This window comes from Pseudopodoces humilis, chromosome 17 (genome assembly GCF_049639895.1).
Source record: "Pseudopodoces humilis isolate 2021_Gansu_Grassland_sample_001 chromosome 17, ASM4963989v1, whole genome shotgun sequence".
NCBI lineage: Eukaryota > Metazoa > Chordata > Aves > Passeriformes > Paridae > Pseudopodoces > Pseudopodoces humilis.
In genome coordinates this window covers 10,285,655-10,298,904 of record NC_142216.1, presented here as the reverse complement: position 1 = coordinate 10,298,904, position 13,250 = coordinate 10,285,655, and the positions used below count along the sequence as shown (strand labels likewise).

Sequence of the window (13,250 nt, the reverse complement as noted above, 5' to 3'; positions counted from 1 at the left end):
CTGGAAGTGCACAAGTCCAGGCTGGATGGGGCTTGGAGCAACCTGGATGGTGTCACATTCATGTCAATGCCTATGGCATGAAGTTGGAATGAGATGCTTTGTAAAGTTCCTTCCAACCCAAACCATTCTGTGGTTGCCTGAGGATTGGATAAATGGTGATACGGAATGTGTAGTGATCAGTGGTAATAAAGACAGTGAAAACATGCTGCTGAAGGGGTGAAGTTGGCATAGACTCACTGTGATCACCTCATTGGGTGCTGGTCTGTGCCCTATGTGCCCGAGGAGGTGGGAACTGGTGGAATAATTGCCTGTTTCTTTATCTTGTTTTACAGAAGATGAACAAGTATCAGCAGTTTAACCCTTGGATTATTTGCATAAGCCACTCACAATACAAGGGATGCAGGAGAACGTCTCATGGTTCTGTGAGCAACTGCTGACAACTTGCTGCTACTGACCTCAGACCTTGCCTCTGTCACAGATGAGATGGAACAAGTTGGATCACCTCTTTACACATTCCTTCACTCTGCCACCACCACCTAAGAAGCTATTTCTGCCTATGAAATAGGAAATCCTGTTCAAGGAATGTGCTGACTGCCTGGATACCAACATGGGTACCCAGAGATGGACTTCATGCATTGGGGAGGACCAGTTGTCACCACCACTTGAAACTTGGGAGCATTTTTCTGTATGATACCATTTAATCCTTCAGTAGTTTCCATTGTTGCTATTTTCTACATGACTGTTAGAAGTCTGAGAGTGTTATCTTATGAACTTGAAAAAAAAAATTATATCAAAGTGTCAGCAAAAGCGAAGGATGTTGCTGAAGTATCTGAAAATAATTTATTAATTTAATATTTTTAAATAGGAGTTTCCTTTATGTGTGTTGGGAGTGCTCTGGTTGGCTAATATAAATGTTTAGTCAATGTGAAAGTAAATTGGGTACACATCAACAGTTGTGCTCTCGAAATAAACACAGAAAAGTAGAAACGGGTGCAGAAATTTACAGATTTTAGAGTGAATTTAGATTTAACGTGGATAGAGCTCAGTGCTCTGCAGAGCAGCGTCTGTCAAGCCAGCACTCCTGCTGTTCCCCTCCCACATGAACACAGCAAAAACCGCCTGTCCAAGGATTTTTAGAAATTTTTTTAGCTAAGGCAACAGTTGGTGCTCTCCTCCCCTATTAAGGAATGTTTGAAATGTGGAAGCCGCAGCTTATGGGGGAGCATTTGGGGAGATCTGAAGCTTTCCCAAAGGAGTTCTAACCAGGTTTTGCCCTGCAGAGTTCAATATGCAAAGCATATTCTAAAACTCAAAACTCAGCTGTGTGTTGTGGTTTTTAAGATCATCTCACATGTCCTGGCCTTTTCCCAGAGTTGCACAGGGTTTAGTTGCAAAGGTTATATTTTAAAAAAATAATAAAATAATTAGAAATCACCTGCATTTCACAATAAAATTTGTGAAACTGAATAATAAATGACACAGTCCTTATAGAAGAGCATAATGCATTCTATGATGGGTTAAAAAACTGTGGTGTTTACCTGGAAAATACAGATGATCTCAAACAAATTTTTTTTAAAATCCTAGTTAAAAATCCTGATGGCGTTGATGTCAGTGAGAGTTTTGACTTGCAGCCAGCCTCTAGTTTGACTATGGTCAAAAGAATTGCTTCTTTGATTTTACTTTTAGCCAGCCAGAGTGCATAAGGGTAGAACTGGAATTGCCTGCTGCAGGTTCTTTTCTTTCTCTTTCTTTCCTTTCTTTCCTTTCTTTCCATTCTTCTGTCTTTCCTTCCATCCTTCCTTCCATATATAACACCCCATTCTAGTGTTAAAATCAGAAATGAATGTGTGAATATATATTTAAACATTTAATTGTAAATCTTTGTTGTGATGTTTACAGCCTAAGCTAGAAAGATGATGTTTGTCATTTTTACAGTGCCTCAAAACTGATTTCTATATCCATAGTTGTGAAGAGCTTTAAGGGTTTGTTTTTTTTTTTTAACCTATATGTGTGCAGGGGTGCAAGATGAATGCAACATTTTTGGAAAATGCCACAAGTACCAAAAACAATCCAAAGCCTTTGATGTGCTTTCTTCATAGTAGCTAGGGGCTGATGCAGCCAGGTGGATGTGAATGACCCAGCCTGTGTCTGCCTTCAGAGCAGTTCCAGGTTCAACATTGCCTGGAATGTACCTGTCATGATTGGAGTTGAGAAGGTGTAAATGAACAGTGATGCTGAGGAAGAGGATGCCTAATTTATAACTCACTGGTTGGCTGTATGAATTTTTGGCACAAGTATCAGAGAAGAAAATGGTTGAAAAAATATATTAAAATTCACTTGAGGTATGGCATAATAAATGCATTTTGCTTTCTTAAGGCCTTAATGACTAAAAATTAATGTGTCAAAGCAATGCAGGGCAGAGTGAGTGTTTTCAACACATGAAATATTGATAATGGAACTCTTGAACTGATATTCCTGTGGGATAAGTGCAGGTCCTGCCATCCCACTGTCAGCTGTACTTGCTTAACTTCTACATGGAATCAACAGGCTTTGTGTTCCATCAGAAATCATCTGTGTTTTGCCAGGTGAATGAAACCGTACAGTTCCTTGGCCTTGGGGGGGTGCTGCAGCTTATTCCAGCCTGTTGAACAAAAGCATAGGGGATGGGGGTTACTAAAGTGGCTTTCTTTTACCCCAAAACCCAATAGTGCTGCCTTTGAGGACGCAGGGAAGCCCCAGTATGAAGCAGGGTCAGGGTCTCCTGGCAGTCAGCAAGAGCAGCTGAATAAATCACCCATCCAAACACAGCATTTGATGGTGTTTGCACATCAACAGCATCCATCTGTTCCACAGGGCTTGGCAGACACTGAAAAGTTCTGGAATGAGTGAAATTCTCACTAATCATATTTTCCTAATAGCCAACACACCTGGTGTACATAAATCATGTATAAAAGATGGACAGATGAGCTACTCCTGCCTTGCACAGTGTGGCTTTTTTGCTGCTCCTTGCTGGGGTTTTTGTTTGTTTGTTTTTAACTCGACCGATCACATTGATTGGGGACAACAGCCAAATGTAGAGTGTCTGTGGGTTTGAAGAGGCATTATCCCTTTTTTTTTGTAGTTCAGACAAAAGCAATATGGTGATTAGTACCTGTTGTACACTGCTTTGTTGAAGTGATGTCTTCTGGACCACAGATCCCTGATTCTGTACCTCTGCTAAGTTCTTCTAACTCGGGCTCTGATGCTGATAAACAGTTAAGGTGCCTCATGTCATGTTCTTCCACTGCCATACCTGGGTTTGCTCACTTCCTGCTCGTTTTTAGCTCCTGACTTGCTGGTGAAAGATGCATTTTAGATTTCTATGATTTAAGTACACAGTGTTTTGTTTTAAATCTTAAACTTCCAAGTAATTCCTGAGAAAGCAGTATAGTTTGGTGAAATTGAATTGACCTCTCCAGTTACAGAAAGGGGAAAATGAGTTCTGTGAGCCTCATGTTCATCTCCCAAGTGCACAAAAGAATGGAAAGACAGTGGCTGTGGATGTTTGCAGTTCACGTTTTTGCAGTGTAAACAAATTTTGAGTGTTTGGCAACAATGGGCAGCGTGGGACTTTCCTTGGTCCTTCCTTTTGCCTTTACTCGGATAAGTTTGTAGGTGTTGCCTCACCTTGAGAATCCTATGTGATTTTTGGGCACCATGATATGAAAAAGACATGAAGCTATTAGAGAGCATCCGAAGGAGGCCACAAGGATGGGGAAGGGTCTGGAGGGGGAAGCCTTATAAGGAGGGGCTTAGGGCACTTGGTCTGTTCAGCCTGGAGAAAAGGAGATTGAGGGGAGAGAGACCTCATTGCAGTCTGCAACATCCTTCTGAGGGACAGCACCGATCTCTTCACTCTCATGACCAGTGACAGGTCACAGGAGAATGGCGTGAAGCTGTGTCAGTGGAGCTTTAGGTTGAGTATTAGGAAAAAGTATTTCCCCCAGAGGGTTGTTGGGCACTGGAACAGCTCCCCAGGGAAGTGGTCACAGCACCAGCCTGGCAGAGCTCAAAAAGTGTTTGGACAACACTCTAAGGTACAGGGTGGGATTTTTGGGGATGGTGCTGTGCAGGTCCAGGAGTTCAGCTTGATGATCCTGATGCATCCCTTCCAGCTCAGCAGATTATGTAATGCCAGGTGAGTGATGCTTCACTGCAGGGTGCTCAGAACCCATTGCTTGGGATGGGGTGCAGTGGGGCTGTCTGCACCTGCCAGAGGCAGAGGGTGTCCCCAGGGGCTGAACATAGCAGTGATGCCACTTGCAGAGGGGCCTGTGGGGCGTCAGGGGTGTTCCAAAACCTCTTTCATTGCATCCCAAGTAATTCTACTGCAGGCAACAGTGGAAATACAGCCCTGTCATTTAAGTTTCTGTAAAACATTAGAATTTTTGAAGGATAAACTTAATCACTGCCTTTGCCATAAGAAAAGAAAAAAGGGATACTCTCTCTTTATAAAAGCTTTACACATTATATTTTAGAACGCTTGTATTGAGGGTAATCTATCTTGAATTCCCAACCCAGCTTTTGCTTCTGTTGTGCTTTTTATTGTTTTATCTTTATTTCTGATATACCTGGAATGCAGTTTAGCTTGGTATTAATTAAATTCTAAATATGTGAGCATATTGGCAAAACTGCACAGATGTAATGATATTCCAATAGCAACTGTACTGCACAAGTCAGTGATTGTAAAGTATTCTGTAACAAGCAATGTTTGTCTCCTATTTTTTGATACCTCTTACACTTATGTCTTTTAGAAAGACAGTGCCTCTGTATGCTTTTTGTATTTTTACTGAGTGATTGTAAATATTTGTTATATTTTTGGTTAAGAGAATGTTTAAAAGTACTGTTTATTATCCAATCTATTAATATGTTGGAATCAATAAACAATCAACATGTATTAATTGTTTTCAGCAGCTGTTTTCTGGCAGCCAGTGCAGGATGGAGCTGAGGTGGGGAGTGATGTTCACCCTGGAATCAGAGAGGAGCCACCACTGAGTGATTTTGTTGTGTCTTCACAGTGAGGACAATACAGCCAGACATGTGATATTCAGAGGGCTGGAGCAGCTTTTCTGTGAAAATGGGCTCAGACAGGTGGAGTTGTTCAGACTGAAGAAGAGAAGGATCTGTGGAGACCTTAGAGTCCCTTTCAGTGTAAAAGGGCTCCAAGAGAGCTGGAGAGGGACTCGACAAGGGAAAATGGCTTTAATCTGAAGGAAGGCAGGATTGGTTTTGATTTTAGGAAGAAATTCTTGCCTGTGAGGGTGGTGAGGCCCTGGCACACAGCTGTGGCTGCCCCATCCATGGAACTGTCCAAGGACAGGGCTTAGAGCAACCTGGGACAGTGGAAGGTGCTCCTGCCCATGGCAGGAGTTGTGGGGTTGGACTAGATGACCTTGAAATGTTCCTTCCCACCCAAACCACTCTGTAATTCTATGATCTTCCTCCTTTCCCTGGGTTCTGTGCCTGCTGCCTCAGCATTGACCCTGAGAGCCCAGAGAGAGCCTGAGGTCCCTGGCTGGTGTGTGGTGACTCCCAGACCTTCACCCTGTGCACCACACACAGATGGAAGTGTGTGCTGGCACTGAGGGTGGAACAACAGAGTCGAAAATACTTCTTTTTCCTCCCCCTTATTTTTGTAGAGGGTCTGTGGCCCCCAGCCACCCCAGTGTTGTGGTGCTGAAGGTGGGATGGGCAATGGGAGAGCAGGAGCTGTGCTGGGCCGCCCTGCCCTGGCTGACATGGCCAATTCTGACTGCATTTTCCCTCCATTTGTGTACTGATCATACAAAAGCTAAGCTATGTGGGAATTTTGTGGGAAAGAACACTTGTGTAATGGGTTCTTTGCTAGCAAGCAGAGTCTGCAGCTTCTTGTTCTTTGCTTCCCCCAATGCAAATGACATTTTCTTCCCTTGCTCCCTGTGCAGGCCCTTTCCCTGCACTGTACATGGGGATGTGGACATGGGGATGTGGCTGCACCTCTGCTGCAGGTCAGATAAGAATTGAGTTTTATCTTCACCATCTTACTCACGCCAGTGGTACTTTACAGTTTTAAAATCACAGAATCACAGAATCATTTGGGTGGGAAGGGACCTTAACCCTCACCCAGTTCCAACCCTCTGCCATGGGCAAGGATGCCTTCCACCAGCCAGGCTGATCAGAGCCCTGTCCAGCCCCACCTTGTTTGCAGAACCTTGTTGTTCAAAACCAGCCTGGTTTTGTTCCCGGGAATCTTTGAATTCCAGCAGTTTCTGAGACATGGTAAGGTTTTTCTTTTTCTTTCTTTCTTTTTTTTCTTTTTTTTTTTTTTAAACCTCTGAAAAGTTCTGTTCTTTTTAAAGAAGGAGAAGGAGCAGAGCTGCCACAAGAGGCCAGCATTGCCTCTGGTTTTGTGAGCTCCTGTGCAGGCTTTGCAGGGGCTGTGCACGCTGTCGCTGCGATGCTCAAACCAGTACCCAGCACCTTGGTGGGTGGCACTGGGGACATTCTGGGATTCACCTGTTGCTCTCCAGCCATGGGCTGCCCTGCGCCCCTTGGAAATGTCTGCATGTCACATTGCACTTAGGACTTCACAAGGATATCTGGTACCTGGTCTTGATTTCTCCTTCACATGCCTGGATGATCCCTTTTCATCCATGATAGTTATCCTGCCTTGGGGAAGCCGTGCCCTTTTCTCCACATCTCTTCATCCACTGTGCTGGAGGAAAGCTGTGAAGTATTTCTTCCCATGGCAGAAGCATCAGCAGCTGGTAAGGTGTTGTGGGAAGGCAGCAAATAGCTCTCAGATTCTGTTGGGAGGTGTAGTGCCAGGATGGCCTGACTGCAGCCAGCAATTCCTTGTGTAAAATCAAATGGAGGAGAAGCGGTGTCACTAGCGAACAGTCCACATAATGAGGTACTTGGATTTTGGGCTTCTCTTTCATCTCCTCTTTCCAGGTGGTAGAAACCCAGCACACGATGTGCAGCATCACTTCCCATCCTCACATTCCAAGGGAAGACTTGGACCCAAACATTTGGGTCAGACCTGGCACTTTTGGAGAGGTGGAAGCTTCTTGCATTGATGGAGCTTCATATTCCCTGTGCTTGAGGGCTTCTGAAGCTGCACTAAGTGCATCAAATGGGTGCTGACCTAAACTTGAATGTATTCCCTGGGGACACTCAGGCTTTATCTGATTTTCTGCTGAAGAGTCAGTAGCAATCTCATTTTGTTTGGAAGAGTTAACAATTGCTTGTTAGACTGCAGTAGTGCCATGTGTTATTTGCTCAAGGAGAAGTTGAGAATTGTCCCTTCAAAGTAAATATGAAAAGAGAGATGAATTCTCCACAGAAGATTGCTCGCCCAGATGCTGCCTGCTGGAAACATGCTTTCTTTTTGCCATAAGTAAGAAGGCAAGAACTGGACTGGCAGCAGCAGTGTCACAGCCTGAGGTGTCTCCACCACCTGGGGACTTGCCAGGAGGGCTCTGTAGGCAGGGTCAGTCAGTGTTTGAGCCACTCATCATTTATTAAGAGGGTAAAATGTGCTGGAGAGACCGTGTTTTGAGCACCAGGAGGACTAAAACCTGTCCATGCACCATTATTCCCTCTGGGTTCAATTCCTGCACTTTTGAGGATGGTGTAAATGCATTTCTCATCCATCCTTAATTCAGGAGGAGCACTTCAAGTCTGTGGTGTTTGTGCTATGTGCTTGCAGGCTGTGGCATCGGCTCTTGTGGTTTGACTCAGAATTTGCAGGTTTTTTAGCTTTCCTGAAGATCCAGGTCCTGGAGGCACATGATGACATGAACTGATGACATTTTGCTGGAGGGTGGGGGTATGTAAAGAAGCTCTTGTTGCTGTGAAAACCTTGAAAACACAAACTATAAAAAGAATTCTTAAAAAAAAAGTGTGAAGGAGATGAAGACCCATATTGATTTAACCTGCCCCTGGCTCTCATCAGCACTGAGCTGCTAGCTCCACATACTGAAATCCCACAGCCCATCAACAGAAAAGCACAAAGTCTTTCTTCAAGGTACTGACCTGAAGACTTTTACTTTTCTGAGAGAGCCAACACTCCTGGAAATGAAGGAAGAACCAAGTTGTTTGTACAAGATGAATGTTAAATGGGCTCTACAAAGATTTCTGTTCATTCCCCTGAATTTGTCAGAGGAGGAGAATAATTACCAGTGTTGCAGTGCTGCAAGTCAGTTTTGGTTTGGGAGAGAGGAAGAAATATGGTAATAAGTGAAGTTCCAATGTAGATATAGTTGCATTTAACACTTAGGAGTATCAATAAAGATGAAGGTTGTAACTGTATGTGCAATTTCAAAGCTCACAGTGCAATTTTATATCCTCAAACACCTGTTTTAGGATCAGAGCAAGAATAACTGGCTTATTTTTATATTTATCAGTTAGGCACGATCAAGTTTATTATAAATTCAAACTCATTTATGTAAACATGACTTGGGTTGAACAACTCCACAGAGTAGTGATCCTGGGGACAGTATGTTTGGAGCAGCAGAACTCCAGTTGGCTGTACAGCAGGATGCTGCTACATGGCAAAACTCATGGCTCCAGAGGGAGATGGCCCTTTCAGGAAGGTGACAGTATTTTATTAAGGAAAAATTCCTCCAGGAGTCAAGTCTCAAATAAAAGAAAAATGAAGAGATGCCAAATAGAGCTGAAATATTCTTTTAGTAAAGCCATGGAAATAAACAATGATATACTAAAATATCTCCTTTAATTCATAAGAAAAGTATGGGGGGAAAATTTATTCAGACTGTTAACCTGAGCAAAGACATCCATTAATAAAGCCAAGGAAATGTTAAAGTAGCTGTGATCCCATGAGATACTTGAACAGAGAGACAGAAATGAGAGTTAATGAAAACCCTTTGCCCCCGGGGAGAGAAGAAGAAAATCTTTGTTCCCAGAGATGATCACAGAAACAAATAGAAAAAACCTTTGCCTTTAAATAACTCATCCTTAAAATAATACTCCATGAGTTCATAGCCCATAGACACACCTCTAAAAAAGCTGTGAAAATAAGAAGAAATGCCATTGTGGCAAAATTTTTACCCAGGCAGCTGCTATTTGTAAAAGTGAAAAGCCACAAGAAAATTGTTTTTTTTAAATAAAATCTCCGTAGCATGACAAAAGAAAACTCCTCTCCCTACAAGAACTGATAAAAAACTACTGTATAGTTAGTACTGTTTTAACATCCCAGGTTTTGTCTCTATCAGTTAAGAAAAAAAAAGTTAAACAAAAGGAAGAAAACTTTCTAGAAGTTTTATTTTATTATTCTTGTGATCCCGTTAATAGAATTTTTTATTCCTTTTAAGTTTCAAACCTATTTTACCCTTCTCCTAATCCATATCTCCCAGTGAAAAATAAGTGTCCTAGTAATTTTAGCCAGCGATAAACCCACCGCATTATTTAGTGCGGTGGCTGGGAAACTCAAATTAGCAAATCTAAACCACTACAGGGTTATCAGGGGTTGATGGAGGCTTTCACGACCTGCTTGCCCAGAATTGTGAGCACACCTTGTCTTCATTTCGGTGTAGTGTATGTTGGGGTAAGTACACCACTAATGCTTAGCTGCAATGTGATGGCTCCTCTCCTTTCTCTCATTTTCTTTTCAGTGTTAGTAGTGAAGCTGGTGGAGGGGAAGGTCTTATGGTAGGCTTCTGCTTGGAGGACCAAAGGAGTGATGAAGAACCTGGTATGAGGAAGAAATCCTTCCCTGTGAGGGTGGTGAGGGCCTGGCACAGGCTGCCCAGAGAAGCTGTGGCTGCCTCATCCCTGGAAGTGTCCAAAGCCAGGTTGGACAAGGGAACAACCTGGGACTGTGGAAGGTGTCCCTGCCTATGGCAAGGGGTAGAATAACATGAATTTTATGAGCTTTATATGGGAGGTGCTGTGCAGGTGCAGTGTGCAGGAAAGCCATCCAGTGTGGGTTTCCCAGGCTGCTCCCACAGGCAAAAAAGGTTTCAGAGGTTTTGGGGAGCAGCAGCACCCTCAGCTCCTCATGGCTACTGTTCAGGTGAGTTTGTTGTTGGTTTCCCAGATGTGTCATGGTGGGATGCTGGGAATTCTTCTTGCCTCTGCAGATTTGTGCCTGGGCTTGGCCATTCGCCTTCACTGTCTGCAGAGGGAAGTAATTCAATTTAGTAGAAGTCACTGTCCATTTTACAGCGGTAGTAATTAAATGTAATTGGAGATGTGACTTCTAAACAAGGCTGTATGTTTTTTTTCAATCGGATGTTTCACATCAAGAAAAACAAATAAATAACCAGGGACATGCAAAAGTGGTGTGTGATGTGAACCTGTGACCTTCCCTGGGCTCCCTTTGTGGTGTCCATTACCAGGGACACGCCTCTGCTCTGGCTTAATTGGATAACCCTGCCACTAATGGGTGAGGGAAGATCTGCTGGTGTTCAAGTACCTTGTTTCATCAGCAAAGGAAGGTCTTAAAAATGAAAGCAGCAGCAGAAGTTAGGCTGTATTAGTGGCTAGATTCCTGCTGCCTTGTCTCTGGAGGAGACTGTTCCATTGTAGATATGCTCTCAGTGGGATGAGGAGGAGGATGCTCCTGACTTTGCTGTAAAACCTTTGCTATGCTGTAGAGACCTTCCAGACTAAAACAGATACTAAAATTAATTTAATTGTCAGGAAATTGTACAGTTTAAAAACCAGGCATTCGGTGGGGTTTTCAGAGGTGCAGAAACATGGTCAGTTGGAAATTGCCAATTAAAAAGACTCAATTTGGCCATGGCTCTTCTCCTCCAGCCTAGGGAAAATATAAACCAAAAGATTTTAGCAGCTGATTCTTCTGTTACCTGTGCCCTTTCCTGCCATGCAGAAATGTCACCTGTGGCCAGAGGGAATTGTCCTGTGCTGATGAGAGCTCAGGGAAGAGGGATGGCAGCACTGGCACCTGCTCTTGGTGCCTTGGGTTGTTTGAATGCATGAATGTAACCCTGGAAGGTGTGAGCTGGATCCTCATGAGGCATTAAACGTGCAGCAGAGCCCTGAAGCTGTGGGGTGTGTTTTATTTGCAGGATTTATTATTCCATGGGCAGGGAATGCTCTGTGGCTCCATGCCAATCCACAAGGGGCAGTGACGCTGCTGGAGAACCCATTGCTGACCAGTAAAGGTAAGGAGGACTAGAAATGTGCTGGGTTTATTTTTTTTTTTTAATCTGAATTATTATTTCACAGATGGCTGAACTGGCAGATCAAGAAGTTCAGTGCTGCAGTTTGTGTGCCAGTGGCCGGTGGTTTGGCACCAGGTGTTTACACAAGTAATGCAAACACTAATGACTTGGAGTTGTCATTATATGTTTCATCTAGTCCTGTGAAACAAGCCAAGTGACTGCAGGGGACACCTCACGGTGCCTGTTAACCCAGATCTGCCTGTGTTACTGCCACTGACTTTGGTTTTGGGTTAATTCTGCCCTGTGAGCAGCTGTGTGCTGGGCAGGGGTTCCTGCTCTGTCACTGCTGGCTTCTGGGACTGTGTGTGAGGAGTGTCAATAGCCAGCCAGGCTTTTCACTGGGCAAATGATTTGTGGCCAGCTTGAATTCTTCAGATCAATAACTCAGTGACAGGCAGCTCGAGCACTTGGAAGTAGCATTAAGCCTGACACCGCTGTTTTGTGTATTGCAAGGGATCGAAGAACACCAGGGCCTGAATTGCAGAGCTCCATCACTGTGTCAGGGCTATAAGCATGAATATGAAGTGCTGTGGAAGAATGTGTGGCCTCTTTCAAAGGTGAAATGAAAATGCTGAACACTTGGACTTGCCAGCTGCTGGGGAATGGACATGGGAGCTGAGACCAATTTCCACCAAAGTGCCATATCTGAGCACTTTGCTCAGCTGGAGGAAGGGCAGGAATATGTAGAATGGTTTGTGTTGGAAGGGGCTTTACAGATCAGCAAGTTCCAACCACCTGCCATGGGCAGGGACACTTCCAGTCCAATAGGAACTGAGGGACTGAGGTTCCTAAACTCCATGAGGAAGAAGCCCTGGATAGAGGATGCAATCCTTGCACATTGCCTTATCTGTTGTGAGCAGAGGGGAATTTGCTTGCCTTATGGCCAGGATCCACAGGAAACTCCTTTTCCACTTAGGCTGATAGTATTTGCTACACAACAGAATACTGTTTAATCTCTGGGAAATTTTTCATCTCCTGGAAGAAACATCTTTTTTGCTCATGTTCCTGAAATTCATATGTATGGTGAATCAAGCACAAAGATCCTGTGGCACAAAGCTGATGTAGAGCTTACAGGGGTGTTCTTCATGATTTTATTACAGGTCTTGCATTTCATCCAGTGTAGCTGGTTTTTAAACGCTGCTTCTTCTGAAAGATATTTAAATAAATGCAAATTTTAAATGTAATGAAATGTAAATATCTTCAAAGAACAAATAAAACTGCTATACCTGGAATGGCTAAATTATTGTTGCAGCCTAGGGTTCCTCTCCTTCCTTCTGCATTTTAGTTACTCTGATTGCTGTTCTTTTAAAGCTACTGGTGGTTTTAAAGCATCAAATTTTTGTCTTTGGGAAGCAAATGCCTAGGGAGGAATTTTAATATTGCTTTTGCAAATTGCTGGGAAGTGAAAGTTAAGCAAGATAATCGGGCATTGAGTAGAGCTGGCAGATGACAGTCATTACAGACAGAAAAGTCTGGTGTCACTTGTGAGAAAGTTTAGTGTTGCAGTAGTAAAACCACAAAAAAATCACACTGTTCTTAGAATCTCTACAGGAAAAACATTTTGGAAGCTGGCTCTGAATGCCAGTGAAGTCTGTGCAAACACTCCTGCTTTTAAAGCCTAAATAAAATCCAAGATGATTGCTAAACTACTCGTAATGTCTCCAAGGTCAGAGGAAACTCCCTGTATGGGATTATCTGTGTAAAAGGAAAAAGAAAACACTCAACCAAAAAGCCAAACTAACCCTGATGCCTGAAGAAAGAGCATAATAAAGCCTGCATTAAAAGGGAAGTTTGTAGTGAAATTGTAATGGAACATATTTGTTTTCCCCATGGAATGTAAGTGTCTTTACTGAGCTCAGCAGTTGAAATGATTATTGAATACGTGTTGACTCATGTCCTTGTTTTGTCTTCAAGCTCCATCTAAATGTATATCTCTATAATTCAATACATATGTATTTGTTTGACATCTTGCAGCCTTTTAATAGATGTCATTTGCCTGTGAACAAAGGTTTTCCCCATCCC

At 43.3% G+C, this 13,250-nt stretch overlaps 1 protein-coding gene across 13 annotated transcripts in view; it reads left to right on the top strand.

Annotated features, from left to right (window-relative positions):
* The window catches only part of RAPGEF6 (Rap guanine nucleotide exchange factor 6), a 124,009-nt gene extending 119,073 nt beyond the window's left edge, over nucleotides 1–4,936 (top strand). For all 13 annotated transcript variants that reach the window (XM_014253127.2, XM_014253130.2, XM_014253126.2 and 10 more), the window contains one exon: nucleotides 333–4,936. In XM_014253127.2, the coding sequence (XP_014108602.1) occupies nucleotides 333–358 (26 nt within the window). In that variant the 3' untranslated portion in view covers nucleotides 359–4,936. The remainder of the gene's footprint in view (nucleotides 1–332) is intronic.
* Nucleotides 4,937–13,250: the final 8,314 nt, after the last annotated feature.